Source organism: Ambystoma mexicanum, chromosome 1q (genome assembly GCF_040938575.1).
Source record: "Ambystoma mexicanum isolate Mex_15411 chromosome 1q, UKY_AmexF1_1, whole genome shotgun sequence".
Lineage (NCBI taxonomy): Eukaryota > Metazoa > Chordata > Amphibia > Caudata > Ambystomatidae > Ambystoma > Ambystoma mexicanum.
In genome coordinates, this window is record NC_090922.1 from 1,229,470,621 (window position 1) to 1,229,489,025 (window position 18,405).

The following is an 18,405-nucleotide window of genomic DNA, read 5'->3' on the forward strand; positions in this document are numbered from 1 at the left end:
ATACAGAACAAAAAACATTCTACACCTCCCATGAGCCTTCACCACCAAGACAGTAGGGCTGATGGGAGTTGTGGTCCAAAAAAAAAAAAAAAAAAAAACAGTTAACGGTTGCAGATCCAGTAGCTAGAAGAATAGCAGGTTGCCCCGATGAACATGGCTGTTACAACCACAGTCCTTTGATGTTAAAGTGCTGCAAGTCCTGGAGGTTACTTACAATCAAAAAGGTACTCATCTGACAGCCGAGGCGGGTGGGGTTGGAATCATCATTCCTGTCGCTTTGTGCAGCAGGCAGAAAGACCCATCGAGCTCCCTCGACTGTCTTTAGTCCAACCACAGCCAGTGATGGAGTACGAAAAATAAAGCCCGCCACCCAGTTGTGTTTGCCACAATAAACGGCTTCACTAAACACTCGGAAGCGCACCCTCAAGTCTACGCAAAGACAAAACTAAAGAATCGACATTTATTTAAAGGTCTCTTAATGTCGAGATCTCTTCTCCTTTTGAAGAATAATAACCATTCTAAAAATAAAGAAACCCAAGAAGGAGCGAAGCACATCCAATGTGTGGAATGGAATAAGGCTCTCAGAAGCGTGATCTTAGCTGCGAAGCCACGGGAACGTACCCGGGGTGGTTGCAAGTAAAGGTGCCTGGGGCGGGGAGCAAAGCTGGGATGGATAGGATGGCCAAGGGTCAGGTGCATCGATTCACTGTACAAAATCAGGTGCATATTATTTTGCAAAACACCAACTTCACTGTGCTAGTTTACAATGGAATAGATAAGACCCCGCGGCGCACTTTTGTCCACAGCAATACAACAGAAAATCAGAAGGCCGGGCCATTCAGAAACACTCAGGCGGGCGTTTCTTGGCCCGTTTCTTCTCGGTGCCACAGAAGCCTTGTGAAGTTACTGCTGCGCAGGCCCGAGCACTGGCCGACACGCGCAGGGCCAGCAAGCGCACGGGAACGCTCATTTGCAGGCCGCCATCTGCTCAAGGCGCCCAGCTCCGACCGAGCATGCCCCAGGTCGTACCAGGTACGGCGCGATGAAGGGCCTGGGGGTTAGGCGTACGGTTGGGGCGGAAAACGGTGCTACCTGTCCAACAAAGGGATAGGGGTGTTTACAGACAACAATTTCAGGGCATTAGAGGAGCGGGGTTGTAAATAGGGGTACTTTTGGGGGGGAACCTGAGCGGCCAGGGCAACGCACACTCGGTGTTCTGGCTCGTGTCCAGGAGCCGATGCCCAAGGGAAACAGATGTGACAAAGCGAAGGGGGGCCCCGGGGAAAACGCGAAGCGTTTCCCCCCGGGGAGTTTTTGGCGCTGCACACGGCCAGCAAGTGGCCGTGGGGGCAGAGCGCCCCCCGGGGGGTATTTAAGGGCTCAGGGAAGGTTTGGGAGGCAGGCGACGATTAGGACTTGATGATTGTCCTGTCGCCTGCTCCCGAGCCTTCCCTGTAGCGGGGCCTAACGAGGTGTGCGAGGTAGGGAATAGCAGGAGGGGGCCAGGATAAGGGCCGAGGGAGGGTGGCGGCGGCGGCGCCTGAAAAAAAAAATAAAAAAATAAATATAAAGAGGGCGGGGGTCGCGGGCCCCGAATAGTCAGGGGTACCGTACATAAGGTACCCCCCCCCCCTTTACCGGAGCCGCCGTCCGCGGGTTGGATTCAGCAGGGCGGGTGGTTCTGGGCCATTCGAGGCAGCAGTTTCGTTATCTTGTGAGGGAGCTGGGCGGGCATCCCTCGACGGCCGCAGTGTGGGCCCGCAGGGTTCGGCATTGATGTTGCCGGCCCCCGCAGCGCTTTAGTGTGGGGACGCAGTGTGTCGGGTGAGGGGAGCCGTTGGTTAGGTGAGCCCGCGTGTGCTGGGCTTCTATTTCCTCGCGTGCGGTGCCGGCGTGCAGCAGGGAGGGGGCAGAGCGGCCCTCTTAAAGGGACCGCTCCCCCTGTTACGATCCCATTTAGAATAGGAAGGCACTGCGGTGCGGCGTTTGTGCCACTAGGGGGCGGGCGGTGGAGCGGGGTTGACGGAGTGGGGGCATAATAAAAAAAATAAATTAAAAAAAAAAATTTAATAAAAAGAAAGAGGGAAAGTAGGAATAGGGGGTTTAAGGAAAGGAAGGGTTTTTTTGAGAAGGGGGTGGAGGGTGGGGGGGGCCCTGTGGGGGGGTTTTCGAATGAAGCAGCTCTTTAAGAGAGTGGGAAAAAGGGGGGCTATCCGGGTGCAGGGGGTGGTTGGATAAGTGGGGAGGGGGGGTTTATGATAAAAAAAAAATAAAAAAAAAAAAAATAAAAACTAGTTTCAAAGTTAGCATTTGTTCAGTTGGGGGATAGGTCCACGGGTAGTTTTGGCTCGGGGACTTAGGTTTGTTAGGTTCATTTTCAGGGGGCATATATATTGTCGTGCACAACCAGATTAGTAGTGCACGATGGTGGGCCAGGGAGCCAGCAAAAAGGGTCGGGTTGATGCTGAGGCTCTGAGGGAGGCTTTGGAAATAATTAGTAGGGCATCTAGGGCCCAGTGGGAGGGGGCAGTGGGGGAGGTCACCGGCGAAGAGGTCACGGGGGAGGGGGAGATAAGTGGTGGTAGGCCGCAGCGTAGAGCAGCGGCAGATGGGGCTCTCGCGGCAGTGGTGGCTTGCACCCCAGCGGCGGGGAGAGGGGAGGTTTGGGAAACTAGGGGCGGGAAGTTGAGAAAGGAGATAGACAGGAGGGCGTCAGGGGGAGAAATGATTTTGGGTCATGAGGTGGCTCAGAGGAATAAGAATGGGGCCAGTGAAGGGGTGCAGAGGGGGGTGACAGGGCAAAGTGGAAGAGGGGGTAAATACCTGCAGGTGGGAAAAGGAGGGAGAGGTCCCCTTCAATTGAGGAGGGTAGAGTGGGGCGCGGAACGGCCCCCCCTGTTAGGAGGAGTGAGGGCGGAGGGCGCTGCGCAGCCCCCGCTGGTCGGGTGGAGGTTGAGGGTTCCAGTACGGCCCCTCCTCGGTCAACGCAAGGAGAGCCTAGAGGGCGCAGCACATCCCCTAGCAATGAGGACTCCAGGGTGGAGGTCGGAACGCCTCGCCCGAGAGAAGAGGACCAGGCAGGGGTTCCCACAACCCCGCCGAGAAGACGTCAAAAGAGTGGCGGGGCGGACGCCCCGGGCTCGCAAGAAGATCAACTCATCTCGGGCATGAGCTCGCATCCACAATGGTATTTAAGGGGTGATGAAGTTGGTTGGGAGGAATATGTGGGGCAATGGGAATTGGAAGATTACAGGGCGGAAAGGGAAAGGGGGGGAGGAGAGAAGAAGCTTGAGGTGGGATAGGGAAAGGGAAGTGCAGGGTGGTCGGGGTGAAAGGGGTCAAGGGAACTATGGGCTGGGTGAGTGTGCTGACATGTTTTGTCCCTGCAGTAGGAGCCATCTAAGAAGGGAGAGGAGGAGCACCGGTGTGGACGCCAGGCCACAGGTGGCAGGTGTGGAAAGAGGTGAGCGGGAAAGGGAATGGTCATCTGCATGGCAGAGAGGGGTTACAAATAGGTGGACAGGGGAGGAACGGGCTGGTTTTCAAGGTGTAAGGAAGGAAGTTGGTGTGCAGGCCATTGGAGCCGAGGGGGTTGAAAAGGGCATTTGCTCAGTGGAGGTCCAAACGGACAAGGTGGTGGAGCCATTGGTGCTCGAATTGCAAGCCGGAAAAGATAAGGAGCGTGAAGTGAAAAGAAAGGAGAAAAAATGGCCATACATGGGGATAACAAAACCATTGGGGGCGCACTTGATGGCAGCGACCAGGGAGAAGATTCAGGCAGGGGAATTTGTGGATGTCTTTAAATTGCTCCATAGGGAAGTGAGAGCAAAGGAGGGGTCTAAGGAGGAAGAGAGGGAACTGGCTTCACGCCCAAGGGTCCCGGTGACTATTGAGAATTGGACGTCGGCGTTTAACATTTATGCCAGTGTGTACTGTGAAAAATTCCCAGAGCGTTGCGTGGCCCTGCTTAAATATATGGACGTAATTAGGAAGGCTTTCACGAGTTTTGGGGGTTTTGCCTGGGTACGCTATGATGAGGAATTCAGAGCAAGAATGGCGGAGGACAGTCAGGCGGTCTGAGGGGAGATAGACATGGATCTTTGGCTGCAATGGATGGCCCCAACGAGGCCTGCCCCGACATTGCACACGGCAAGTGGGCTGCCTGTGCCTTACCGGCCCTTTCTTGGTCGCCCCGCCCATGAGGGGGTGGCGGGAGGAGGCGGAGGACAGCCCTCGACAGCATGTTGGGCGTTCAATAAAGAAGGATGCACGAGGTGGTTGTGCAAATTTCAACACGAGTGCAGCAGGTGTGCGGGTCGGCATCCGGTTACAGATTGTTTGCAGGCAGGTGACAGTGGGTCAGGGTAAGGAGCGGGGCAAGGAAGTAGGGGGGGGGGGGGAAGGACCGCATGCCAGGTAAATTGGGGTGTGTTGGTAGGTCGGGCTCAGTTTAACGTAAAAGGAGGGGGGGCACAAGGTTTGATGAAAGGTTTTTGGGGGCAACTTAAAGGGGGCAGGAGAAGGGCGAGGAGGAAGAAGCGTAGGTAGGGGAGGGCCGCAGAGGGGATGTAACGGTGGAAATTGTTAAGGGGAGGTAGCTGTCGTTTGGAGGGCCTGGATGACGGTGGTGAAGCCCTCACGCTTGCCGCAAGACAAGGTGAGTAGGCTTCAGGCTGCATGGACGGAGGTGCGGGAGCGCCTCTGGTGCAGCAGGGGGGAAGTGAGGAGATGGGTCTGCATGGACGGGGGTGCACTAGGGCCCCTGGTGCAGCTGGGGGAAAAAAGTGGAGCAGCGAAGCAAGGTGCCGGAAGAGGAATTTATGTGGAATGGTCTGCATGGACGGGGGCGCAGGTTTGGCCCCTGGTGCAGCGGTGGAGAGGAGTAAGGCAGAAAAGGGGCCTGCATGGACGGGGGTGCACTAGGGCCCCTGGTGCAGCTGGGGGAAAAAAGTGGAGCAGCGAAGCAAGGTGCCGGAAGAGGAATTTATGTGGAATGGTCTGCATGGACGGGGGCGCAGGTTTGGCCCATGGTGCAGCGGTGGAGAGGAGTAAGGCAGAAAAGGGGCCTGCATGGACGGGGGTGCACTAGGGCCCCTGGTGCAGGTGGGAAACAGGTGGTAATGGACGCAAGGAGCTTGAAGATTGTGATATGGAAGGGACTGCATGGACGGGGGCGCAGGTTTTGGCCCCTGGTGCAGCGGTGGAGTAAGGCAGAAAAAGGGCCTGCATGGACGGGGGTGCACTTGGGCCCCTGGTGCAGGTGGGGAAACAGGTGGTAATGGACGCAAGGAGCTTGAAGATGGTGATATGGAAGGGACTGCATGGATGGGGGTGCACGTGGCTCCCCGGTGCAGGAGGGGGCAACGCAGGGCCAATATTAATAAGGTGAGGGAAGGTGGGGGTGGGCAAGGGGGAGCAGGGGGGTAATAGTTTAGAGGAAAAAGGGGGTCTAAGTGGGTTTGGGTGTATTGTTTAAAGGTTAGGTGAAAGGGGCGAAATATAGGGGGACGGTAGGAGAAGACCTGAGGTGTTTCCGGAGAGGGTTAAGGAGATGGCCAGAAAGGATAGGGTACTGAGGAGGTGTTACTAGGGGTGTGGGAAAGATTAGGAGGTTTGGAACTCATCCATTTAGGAGGGGTGCAGCATCTGAAAGTAGCAGGCTTGGCTATTAAGTGGAGTAGGTGAAAAGGTGGGGATGCTGGGAGTAAGGGAGATACAAAGGGTATGTCAGGGACCGGGGCAAAAGGAATGTCTTTATAGAATTTTTTCAGTAGGTAGCAGGAGTGTTGCATTTATTAGGATGTTGTTGATTTGTAAGTGATTTTGTAATTTCTTTTTCAGATGCTGCTAGGAGGTCCGGTCAGATGTCAAAAATATGGTTTTGGGACATTCTACGGTTAAGTGGGCAGGGAAAGAAGTTGGAAAAAGGGTTGTTGGCAGGCAACTGGGGCGCAACTATGAAGATGTTTTGGTAAGATGTCCGGGTTTGGGGGGCTGGGATGAGATTAGTTGCTTCCTAAGTTGACTGGGGTGAGGGAAAGCTATGGGCCGCCAGATGGGGGGGGATTAGTTTTGCTGGGAAAAATGATCTGGTAAGGGATACGGGTGTGGCTCTTCTTAGGTTCTGGGCTGGGAGACTGGGCAAATAGTTTAAGGTAGAAAAGTTTGGGGGGGTGGGGCAGAAAGAACTCCTCGGGGGAGGGTTTTTCTGGTGCCGGGGGCATGGCCCCTTTTGATGTGGGGGGAGGGAAGCACAATGGGGGAATGACACGGGAAAGGATGGGTTGGCGCTGTTTGCACAAGCAGGTCACCCCGGGGGAACAGGTATTGAGCCTGGAGGGGCATGGCCCCTGGGAGAAAGCGGGACGCCTGGAAAAGGGGCAAGGAGACGGTAAGATCCAAGGGATCATTAAGGAGGAATTGGGTTAATTATTTAATTGTTGGGGGGAAAATGAAAATGTTTAATTTATTTAATTGGTTGTTAAAATATTTCTTTAGTTTGTTAGGCCATGGAGCCAGTTAAGCGCTTGATTGTAAGCTTTGGCCTGTCACATTAAAGCGACCTTGTCCACTTTTAAATGAGTCTGGGTTTTTGTGCAGTAAGCCAAAAGGATGGCATCTGCAACCCTGGACACAGTGTGCCCAAAAGCACACTTGTTGGTATATAATTTTGGTTTGTGTAATTTCTGTCGAAAAATAAATGCCTACGGCCAATAATTTGTTTAACAAAGCTGTCTGTACTCATTCCATACTAGGAGGTAGGAACCAAGAGCAAGGGGAGGCCCACACTACACAGCCTAACACTGCAGTGCTTTTGCTCACTTCCTTGCGCTTTAGGAAAAGCTAGGGCCACTACAGACACTTTACTGAAGTGCAATAAGCACGAAGGCATGCAAAAACGTTCTTGCATTCATGTTTTGGGTCAGCGCAATCTTTGCCCTAGTCATAATCGCTTGACCGGGTGAAAAATTGCATTTAAAGAAGAAGGGTGATTTACAGAAACTTTGCACTAGTGCAAGTTTAATTAGCACTCGGGCAAAAATGTCCTTAGTGCAAGAAAATCTTGAAACGTACTTTGGCACCATGCAAACGCTGTTTGGTGCAAATATGCACTTAAAGAACACTTGTGCAGTAGAGCAAATGTGTTCCGACTGCTAAATGCAATTGCATAGGTGCAGATTTTCTGCAATACCGCCCCAGGTGTCCCACAGCTTTCGGTAAATAAAAAAGCGCAAGGGTCTTCCTCACCAACGTCTCTCCCTAAACTCAGGTTATTTCTTAGCACTTTGGTTGCAATCACCAGGTCATATAAAGGCCACCGTGTGCGGTCCATGACAAATGCACTGAACATATGGATGCAAATAAACCAGAACAATATACAGTACAGTACACGCATTCTGCATGCTGTCCGTATGCCACGATGGAGAAATGATCCCTCTATGGAGGATGGGCGGGGGGGGGGGGTGGGTTGGGTTACAAAATAAATAAATAGCACAGCAACGTCTTTAAAACGCTAATCGAAACTTGGAGTCAATTTACGGCAGCATGCATTGCACGGGATCCGTAACAGCATGCAGACATCATTTTACACGTATGCCGGAGTCGCTAGTTCTGTGTGGTACTATAGCGCCGAGAGAGCCTGCTTCTATATACGCACCCCGTTGGCCGCGGCCATCTGAACGATCAGCTCCACGGCGGCGCTGTTCAAGTATCTCCCATCGCCTCCGACCACCATCGTGGATCCCTGGCGGTCCCTTAGGTCTATGGAAAAGAATACGCTCTGGATGAAATTCTGCAGGTAGTTCAGCTTGGTCTCAAAGTAGCGGGTCTTCTTCCGTAAGCCGCTGGTTCCCGGCTTCTGGTCATAATACGGCGCCGTTGCCAGGGTCAGCAAGGGCAGGGGGCTGTCATCCATTTCTCTTTCCTCATAGAAAAGCGCTCAGTTTCCAAATAGGCCGATGGGGAAATTGAACGAATCCATGCGAAGGCGAGCAGGACCTCCCGGTAGAGATTGAGCGCAGTCGCCCGGCGGCCCAAAAATAGCTGCCCGGATCCCCGAGCTGAATGCGGGCCCTGTAACTGAAGAAGTCCCCGCGCACTTGTCCTGGAGCATCACTGTCACACAGCCAGTATATGGGCACGTATAGGATTCCTGGCTGCCATCCCACCTCAGGAGGGGAAATGGCCGATTCGCGTGGTAATGCGCCGGGTGTTGCAAGCCCATAGTTTCGCGATTATCGGCCAGGTTAATTGGATCCAATTCTTTTCTAAGGACTGCCCGGACGGCCACCCTGCACCCAGCAGCGCTGACTCGATGCCAGCCATAGCTACTTCTGCCAGCCGAGAGCCGGGGCAGCAAGATTTATAGACCCCGTCAGGAGGACTCAAGACGCGGCCACCCGGGGACAGGCATTCCAGATTGGCAAGCAGGGCCGGCCTTTGCGTCAGGCAGCAGTCAGCCTCTAGGGGACGCTGCACCAGCAGTCCATAGTGCTAGAATACACGTGTAACACGTTAGTTTCCTAACATTATAAAAATGAATGGGACTGTTCATTTTTATAATGTTAGGAAACAAACGTGTTACACGTGTATTCTGCCACTGGCACTGCTGCAGGCTGTGACCTCGGCAGTTTCTAGTCCATTTGGTGCCCAGGGCGAAACATTAGCAATGCGCCCCCCCACCCCATGCGCCACTCCAACCACACCCCGCGTTCCACTCCCGCCTCACCCCACGCACACCACATACACTGCACCCTGCGTGCCATTCCCAAACTACACCGTTAAGGAACTCCTACCCAAAGTCAAACAGTCCGTCACACAAGGAATGAATTGCCATTTGCAACGGTGGGCCACTTTTTTACTGGTGCCTAAGACAATTTTATGTCCCAGTCCCACTTAGGCTGCAGGTAATGAGGACTGGGCACACCAACCAAGAGACCATGAACATGGCACAGTATATACAAGCAACAAAGAACACAAGATGCCGAAGGGGGTTTGAAGGCAACCTAAGCCAAAAGGGCAATGGCAAGGAGACACCAGAACCCAATAAACTATCACTTTAACATTCTTTGAATGGGAATCAAGGGTTATGCTTTGATACAGTAAAGTCTTGACTGTTGTAAGGATACATGGACCAGGATTATTTATTTATTCATGCAATGTTTGTCAGGTACCTGCATATTTATTTATGCAATGTGTGTCGGATACAGGTATCAGACACACATTGCATAAATAAATTAACCGTGTCCATATACCCGACAAACATTGCATAAATAAATAAACCGGTTCGTAGTTTAAAGAATATTTACTCAGCAACACTGGTCAAAACTATTGTCCGCATAGTGAAGTAACTCATTACCAGTGCCATGGAAGTAGTTTAAAGTGTAATTGATATATAGTTTGGAAAAGAAGCGGCATGAAAGAAATAGCGCTGCTTTAAATTATTATTTTGGCAATTTTCTGGGCTTGCAGGAATGCACCATGGGCCCAAACGGGTCTCCGTTTGTACCGTGTCAGGCCCACGGTACGTCCCTGCAAGGCACGCACACTCCCCACAGCCCACTGCACTTCCCCTCCCATCCCAATGCCAGCACGAAACCATTTAGTGACTAATGGGCCACCATTAGCAGTTTCCTGCCGGCATTGTGATGGAAGGGCTGGTTTTAGCTGCAGGGGGACCTAAAGTGTTTTTATTGGTGTGCTTATGCCCCCACCCCAAGTGGCGCAAAAGTGGTTAGAGGGAGCCTCTGACTACTGTAATGTCACGTAGTACTTTTGTACTACGTGACATTACAGTCGGAAGGGGCAGCGCCAGAACCTGACCTGCGGAACTTTCCCCACGTCAATGTTCCGCCCCACAAACTAGGGAATTCCATCCCCTCCAGAGTCTCCAGGGACCGGGGCAATAGTGTCCCGCGGGGCAATTGCACCCCGGGCAGTTGCCCGCCTCGTCCGGGCCAAGAAACAGGCCTGACCTCGGCCCTCAGGCAGGGCAGGGCAATTGGCAAATAAATTAGCAACATTTGTTTCTTTATTACCTTCCCTCGGCCCCGGGTGGTGCCGGCGCTGCTGGCGCCAGCGAGGCCCATGGGCACATGTGCGATGTGCCCTCCTCCAGGCTATGGGCGCGCACTGACACTGAAGTGTGGATCGATTGGGGCTGGCTGGTGTCTGCCCCAGCCATTACAGAAAAGCGGAGCGAGTGGGTCACTAAATCCTGAAGTTGTTCCCATCACAAGCACACACTGCCAAGCAGCAGCAGAATTAGCAAATACAAATAGATGCTGCAGCCTGCCCTCGCTGATTGGCCTTGTTTCAGGAAACCCGGCACTAACTACAGCCTGCCGAGGCAAGCACACTTCTTTCCCCCTGCTCCCGTCCTCGCAAGTGAGGCCTGTTGCTGCCTAGGCGTTTTATTTATTTTAAAATTGTATTGCGAAGATGACTGGGCCATCCAAGAACAGCCTCTCTAGGCCACAAAGGTAGATACTTTTGTCAAGGCTCAAGTAGCCATGAAAAAAGGAATCAAGCACTGGTGGTGGACTCTTCAGGAGATCAAAAGGCCGGTTTTCGGAAGACATGGGCATAGCCTCACCGTCAGCAGATCTTAGACAGTTGCACGTTCCATCGGGGTTGGATTGGTCGGTCCGTTGGCCGGGCCAAAATCACTTCGAGGGTGAGGCCCTGGGGGCCAGTACCACACTTGGGCCAGTTTGGGGGTTACTTCGCCCCCCCTAGTTCACGCTCCCGAGCATATTGCTCGTCGTTCGCTCTTTCCTGGGCATGCACTGCTGACTTTATTTTAGTGCAAGAGTTTCATACATTTCACTGTTCGCTCAGACTTGCCTTATACTCTTCTTTGTCGTTGTGCTTCTTTTGTTTGGAATAGCAATCATGCTAGTCTAACGAGATAAACAAACACCTACACGAACGCGCCTAGTGAATGATGGTGTGAAGGATGGATGCAGGCACTGGACCAAAAGCTGAGCGAAGTCTGCACAGCAGCTGGTTTGGGAAAGCGACTCAGCGACTACAGTAGAAACCGTCTCCGTGGACGGTTGGCCCATCTTCCGTATAATGCAAATACCCAGACTTGTAGGATGCATGCTTCACTTTTTGTTCCATTGGGCGCGACATGCTGTAGCATCAATTCATGGCCTTTAAAATACCCTGAACGGTGCAGCTTCCGATCTCCTTTAACACAAACGCTGGGAAATGGCCATGACTAGCTAACGCCACATTAATCAAAGCCAGGTCTCTAAAGAATGGTTCAAGTGTTGGGGAATCACCTGCTCACACTTTCTGTCATGTGACCAACCAGTGCGCAAAAGATGTTTCAGAGCGTGGGGCTCTTGATTCCACCCATTTCTGCATTTGATACACCAGCAGCTAAACACAGCCTGGGGAGGCAGTTCCTTCTGCATAGTCCATTTCGCTCCCAAGCTCGGGACAATGTTCTTTACCATAATAGAGAATGTGAAAAAGCGTAGGGCTGCAAGGCTGGGGGTGAGGGTGGAGGGCAAAGCGCATTACGCTTGGGGTACACTGGAGATGCTTCCCCTGATACCCGCAGTACTCCAAGTCCCTTGAAATGAAATTCGTCTATACACTGCACAATGTGCAAGGGCCACTGTTATTCAAGCAGCACGCGACTAGTAATTTGCAAAAAGTAAACTTAACGAGTCCCAAGAAAAGGTAATCTTCCTCTTCCACCCTTTAAGAATTTGATTGTTTTTGTTTTTATGTTGGGATGGTAGACATCGTTTTTCGTTGCGATCTTACAGTTTCATGGTGCTGTCGGGAGCTAAAATGAGTGATCACGAAGGAAACATTTAAGAATTTTGAGAGTTCACAAGCATGAGCGAAACAAACCCCAATACTCGAACTGCCATTTCTCTGCCGCGGTAATGCACTGCAGGGTGCTTCAATGTAAAGTCCACATTGTAATGTCATAATTTTGGAACGCCACCTCTCCAACATTAACATTGGGAGCTATGTTGAATTGTACATGCATGTTAACTCTCTGCATAGGTTTAAAGTAGACTTTACCACTCACATGAAGTAGTGATATATTTAACATCCCGTGAAATATTTGATGCAATACATATTGCATAAATGCATGTATTTTAATGCTGAGATAGACGGGCTTATACAGCTATCGGTGGGTATGTTGCTGGTGCTTGTTCTTGGAGGTTTGAGTAACAATGTTCAAGACCAGTTCATCACCTTTTAAGAGTGGCTAAATGTTTGTGGTCATACAAATGCCATTAGTGTAGATCTGAAATTGTCGATTCTCTGACCTGAGTCACAGCAGCAAACTGGTCATTGTTACTAAAAATGAAGAGCAATAGCAGACTAACATAACCAGGCCTGTTCAGGTTTGACCCTCTTATTGCTGTTTTCTGAGGTTCATGAAATTCAGCAGATGCCAGCATTGACAATTTTGTTACTCATAGTCCCCGCTCCCGCTGCTCAGCCCATGACACATGCATGAGATCACAGGTCGGGGGAGGGCGGGCGCCAACGATGCTTCCCGCCTGGGGTGCAATCTGTTGTAAGAACGGCCCTTCTGGCAAGGGAGCACGTAACCCCAGGAAACCACAGAGACACTGGGTAATCTTCCTCAGAACAGCCAGTTCGCTACAGGAATCACTTTTGTCACAATAGTAGAGGTAATGGCAACATTCTTGTACCCTTTTTATCACACCGGCATTTACCAATGCTGACCAATTCACATTTGCAGCTTTTGGTGTGAATAATTTTAAAATCTAAAAAAGGATGTTCAATTTCCAAATCTAGTTCCTTTGGTGAATACCGTGCATTTTACAGCTGTGTAAACTGATCGCATTTCCTTGAACCACTCACACAGCTCCATGGCACCACATACAGACAAACCCATTTTATTTATTGGTTATTTATAATCATCCTATACACAAGTGTTTCGAGGCGCAACAAGGCGAGGGGGAAACAGGACAAACAGGGTAGCGAACTAATCGGCCTTGTGATATTCTGATCATGCAAGTGCAGTAACCAGGAGTGCAAAGAGGAACGGGAGGGGGCGGCAGTGCACTCCTCCTTCCTCTGAGTGGGCGGACCTCTTTTCCTCCCAACTGGCCTCAACTACTGAACTCCTCCTCCTTGGAGATTTCAACATCCACCTGGATGCTTCCTGCCCCGCCACGGTACTCTTGTAACGTCGCTCTATTCTTCCCTCTGGCCCGACTGACTCCACAGGGCTCACTCTCGATGTTCTGATCTCCTCTGACCTCCCCCTCTCACCACTTGTCTCACCTGGAGTGATCTCTCAATCTCTCTATCAGCCTACCCCTACACTGCCATCCACCTGCTCAGTCATTTGACCCATGAAGCATGTATCAGTTGAGGCTTTCACTTCATGTTTCTCTCCCGCCCCTCCAGCACCTCTGGCTGACTCACACCCTGACAGCCCTTTCCTTGCTCGACTCTGCTATCTCCGATACTCTCGACATACTGGCCCCTGTCATGAGGATTCACATGAAGTCTCTCACTTGTTTTTAAAATTATTTATTTGCATTTTGAAAGCGCTCATACAGCCCACAGGCATCAAGGCGCTGTTAGAGGAATTATTTTATTTATTTTTTAAGTTGCGTAATTGTTATTTTTTTGTTGTCTTAGTTGCGCATTTATAACGCGCCTAAATACGCAGAGGTTTCTAAGCATGGACCCAGGGATCGAACCGGTGTTGCTTTGTGTCGTCTTGCTTCCAAGGCGAACAAGTTGCCGCTGAGATATCCTCCTGGGACCGGGACTTCATCTCTAAAACCCAGGACATCCTGTCCACCTTCTCGGCTTCACCAAGGACCACATCGACACCCTTGACCCCGCATTGGCAGTTGTGCAACCACTCTTTCACCTCAGGGACTTTCCCCTCCTCCTGAAGCACTCTTGTGCAGCCTCTTCTCAAGAAACCCTCAGCCGACCCCTCCCTTCCGGTTAATTATCACCCGATGTCGATCACTCCTTTCCTGGGCAAACTCCTGGAGAAGCTGGCCATCTCTCAGCTTAATCTTCACACTGAATCTGTTGGCTGCCTCCATGACCACCAATCCGGCTTTAGAGCAGCCAGAAGCACAGAAACTGCTCTCCTGAACATCCGTGAAGAGCTTCTCTCTAACCTGGATTCTAATCTCCACTCTGTCCTCATCCTACTTGATCTCTCCTCTGCCTTGGACATAGTCATCCATGCTATCCTGCTCAACCGATTCCGTGATAACCTGGGTATCACCTATCAGGCTCTGGCCTGGCCAACTTCTTTCCTCTCTGACCAACCCTTCCAGGTACAACTTGGTTCCTTCCTCTCCTCTATCTCACTCTCCACTTGCAGTGTTCACAGGGGTCTAACCCTTCTCCCTGGCTGTTCAACCAATAGCCGTCATCTCTTGCACACCGAATTGCCGCTCCCTGCCCCAATTTCCAGTGCTATGCGTTTGACACCCAGCTCGCCTTCAGGCTCCCCTCTTCTCCCCCTCCCATCCTAGATTGTCTGATCGCAATCCATGTGTGGTGCACCGCCAATGATCTGCCTGAATGCAAGCATAATAGAGAACCTCCTCATCGGCTCACCCACCCCCTTTTTTCCACCCCTCTGGCCAGCCGCCCTTGGCCCTCCTCCTGCTCCCACCTCTGTGAATAAGAACCTCAGGGTTATCTCCGACTCCTCCCTTGTCTCCTCTACACCTATCTCTGGCATCACTAAAAAGTCAAACTACCATCTGCACCTCCTCAGCGGTATTCTTCCTTTCCTCTCCTTCCCCCAGATGTTCACTGTATCTAGAGCTCTGGTTCTCTCTAGGCTTGACTACTGTAAAAGCCTCCTTTTAAAATCGGCCCGTCTCTAGTCTCCGCCCTCTGCAACTCATCCAGAACAGGACTGCAAGACTTGTCCCTGGTCTCAAGCCCAGGGATTGGATCTCTCCAGCACTGAAATCTCTCCATTGGCTCCCAGTGGCTGCAAGGATCAAGTTCAAGACCCTTTGCATTGTCCACAAGGCCTTCTGGGGCCTGGGACCAAAATATCTCCAGCTTTCTCTTCTAAAATATCTTCCTACTCGAGCACTTCGCTCCTCCAACTCCTTGAGGGTCAGGCACTTTACCAAGCAGCAAGCTGGGGGCATATCTCACTCTTTGGCCGTCACCGCCCTCTGGAACAGTCTCCCTGCCTCTCTGAAACTTGAGCAGAATCATCTCCGGTTCCGGAAGCATCTCAAGACTTTCCTCTTTGCTTCTGACTTTTCTCTTCCGCTACCTTGCTGATCTCCTGTCTGATAATGCACTGGTTACCTGGCTACGCTCTGAACCATGGGCCCAGGTTCCTGCCCTCCCATTTGCACACCTGCACTGCCCCCCTGGCAACCCTGCACTTGGGGCTATATCTGCAACCCTACAACCCCTATACTTGCACTCATCGCCTTATTTGTTCTGCACATAACCCCTGCACGTCCACCTTCCAGGCTGTACTTCCTGTTTGATTCTATGTCTTGCACTTGCTCCTCTTCCCCTCCCCTGCACTTGCGCAATCTCATCGTCACTGGGCCTAGAAAGATCATTGTCTTGTTCCCTCCCTCGCCTGGACTTGTGTATAAGCACAATATAAATAAAATATATGCAGAAGGGCCAGTGGTAAGGAGATTGCCAGGGGAGGACAAGTGGACATGACCAGGGGAAGCAGAGAATGCAGGGGAAGGAAGATCAACAAGCTAAGTGCAAGGGATCAGGCTGGAATAGCTCCAAGGGTGCAGGCCAGCCAGACAAGTGTAGGAAGGGGGGGCATAAGGGCAAGTGCAGGATGTGGGGGGGATGCAAGGAGGGTGGGTCAGACTCGACCAATTGCAGTTAGATTGCACAATGGGTGGGGGGGGGGGCGCGCTGGTGCCCTGTAAGACACTTGAAGGAACCAGGCTGCCAGTCTAGGGCAGAGGGGGAGATTAGCAGGGGAGGTGAGAGGGAAGGAGGAAGAGAAGAGGAAGCTCTTCTGTTGGATGTAGTGGGGCCCCAGGCCCCAGAAAGCCTAGTGGATGGTGCAGAGGGTCTTGAAATTCATCCTCACAGCAACCGGGAACCAGTGGAGATTTAAGGCATGGAGCGATGCAGTCCCTGGGTTTGAGGCCAAGGATAAGTCTTGAAGTCCTATTATGGATTAGGTGAATGGGGCAAAGGGAGTAGTCAAGCACATTGAGGGAGAGGCTGTTGCAGTTGTCTAGCCTGGAAATAACCAGTGCTCTGGAGACATGAGTTTCTGGGGGAAGGTTAGGAAAGGGAGAATGCCTCTGAGAGGGTGCAGCTGAAAGTGGGCCTTCTTGGCCAGGTCCGTGATGTGAGGAGATAAGGCAAGGTTGTAATCGACAATGACACCAAGGTTTTTTGCTTCTCAAGAGGGTGAGGGGCCCATGGAGGATGCCAAAGTGTGGGAGGGAAAGAGGGAGAAAGGTCCCAATGAGAAGGATCTCTGTCTTACTGGCATTAAGGCAGAGATCATGAGCAGTGCACCATGCCTGCATAACAGGAAGGCAGTCAGGAGCGGGAGAGGAATAAGGAGGCAGAGGAGGGTAGCTTGAAGGAGAGCGGTGTGTCATCTGTATAACACTGGAAGATATGGGAGAAGGTGGAGATCAACTGAGATAGAGGGGCCAGGTAGATATTGAAAAACCAGGGCAAGAGAATAGAGCCCTGAGGGACGCCTAGTGGAGAGTGAGATGGCAGAGAGAAATGGGCCCAGTTGCACCTGGGAAGGTCATTCAGAGAGGAAGGAGGTCAGCCAATCCAGAGCCAGGTCCGTGATATCAAGAGTGTCACAGAGCCGCTGGGTGACATGATTGACCATTTTGAAGACAGAAGACAGGTAAAGAAGTTTGAGAACAGCAGGAGAGCTGGAATCAGGATTAAAGAGAAAGTCTTCACGAGTGTTCAGGAGGGCAGTTTCCGTGCCTCTGGCAGCCCTAATCCAGACTGGTGGTCATGGAGGCAACCAACAGATTCAGGGTGGTGGATAAGCTGGGAGATGGCCAGCTTCTCCTAGAGTTGGCCCAAGAAGGGGATAATTGAGATAGGGCAGTAGTTAGCAGGACAGGAAGGGTCAGCAGAAGGCTTTTTCACGAGAGGGTGCACAATGGAGTGCTTGAGGAGCAAGGGGAGGGGGGGGGGGGGGAAGACCCAGTGGCAACAGAGTGATAGTAGAAAAATTGGCCGAGGATGAAGCAAGGGAGACAATGTTGTCCTTGATAGTGCTGGAGGAGCGGATTGGTCTAGAATACTCATCAGTTTTATGGGAGTAAAAGCGGGGAGAAGGCGGTAGGGGAGAGGGGGGCTACGGGAGGCAGGAGAGGTAGTGAGGGAGATAGGACATCCTCTACTCCACCCTGAGTTTTGGAAATTAAATGAGAGGCCAGAGAAGTGCAGAGGGCCAGGGAGGGTAGGGGGGGAGTGGAGACTGCAGTAGGGTTGACAAGTTCCTTGCAGATTTTGAAAATGTCCACTGTTAGTGGGAGCAGAGATGCAGGCTTGGATAAAGGCCCTCGTTGTGTAGATTGAGTCTGTATTGCCTTTGGAGCAGGCGGCAGGCCAGTTCATCAGAGAATGTGCTCGAAGCCTGCCACCTTGTGTTTCAGAGTGGGCAAATCGGAGTTGCATTTGGAGGTAGGCTTCATGTGGATGCTCATGTCAGGGGCAAGGATGTCCAGATTGTTGGAAATGGAGAGTTGAAGGTTAGAGAGGGCTCTGGTCAGGGGGAGTCAGTGTTAGGAATAGGAGGGGGAGTTAAGGTGGTGGCAAAAGCAGCAGCCGACACTCGCTTCTTCGGTTGAATGAAGGAGGCTGGTAGTGCAGCTGGAGGCTTGGATGGGGGCCCAGGGAGGTCCAGGTGAGAAGAAAGGAGAGCGTGATCAGACCAGGAGTAATGAGAGGGATGGAGATGGGGAGGTCAGAGGAGAGTGTTCCTCAGAGTGCGTCAGACCGGAGGGATGAATGGAGAGGGGAAAAGAGTCACAAATGTTGCAGAAGAGCCCAGAGGCCACATCAGGGGAGTAAAGGTGAATATTAAAGTCTGAGGAGGAAAAGTTTGGAGGTAGGTGCCAGGAGAGAAGAGGTGAGGTCAGCCCATTCAAAGAGGAAGTGGGAGACCTGGCGAGGGGGCCTGTAGATGATCACCAAAGTCAGAAAGGCCAGGGGAGACACCAATCCTGCAGACAAGGCATTTGAAAGAAGAGTAGGCGTGAGTGGGTATGGTAATAGCAGGGACCCACTCAAGAAAGATCAAGGCCACTCCACCCCCGGGCTGGTTAGGCCTGGGTTTAGAGAGGATCTTGTAACCCTCAGAGAGGAGACTGTCAATACTCATGATAGAGCAGACAGTGAACCATGTCTCGGTAAGTG

The 18,405-nt window shown here is 51.8% G+C and overlaps 1 protein-coding gene across 2 annotated transcripts in view; it reads right to left on the reverse strand.

Moving 5' to 3' along the window:
• Nucleotides 1–18,405, reverse strand: part of PGM1 (phosphoglucomutase 1) — a 332,168-nt gene that overhangs the window by 263,315 nt on the left and 50,448 nt on the right. The window contains exon 1 of one of the 2 annotated variants that reach the window (XM_069642003.1): nucleotides 7,658–8,035. The exons of the other annotated variant lie outside the window; for it this stretch is intronic. Coding sequence (XP_069498104.1) covers nucleotides 7,658–7,915 — 258 coding nt within the window. The 5' untranslated portion in view covers nucleotides 7,916–8,035. Of the gene's footprint in view, nucleotides 1–7,657; nucleotides 8,036–18,405 lie in introns of those variants that run through there. 2 annotated transcript variants of the gene reach the window in all.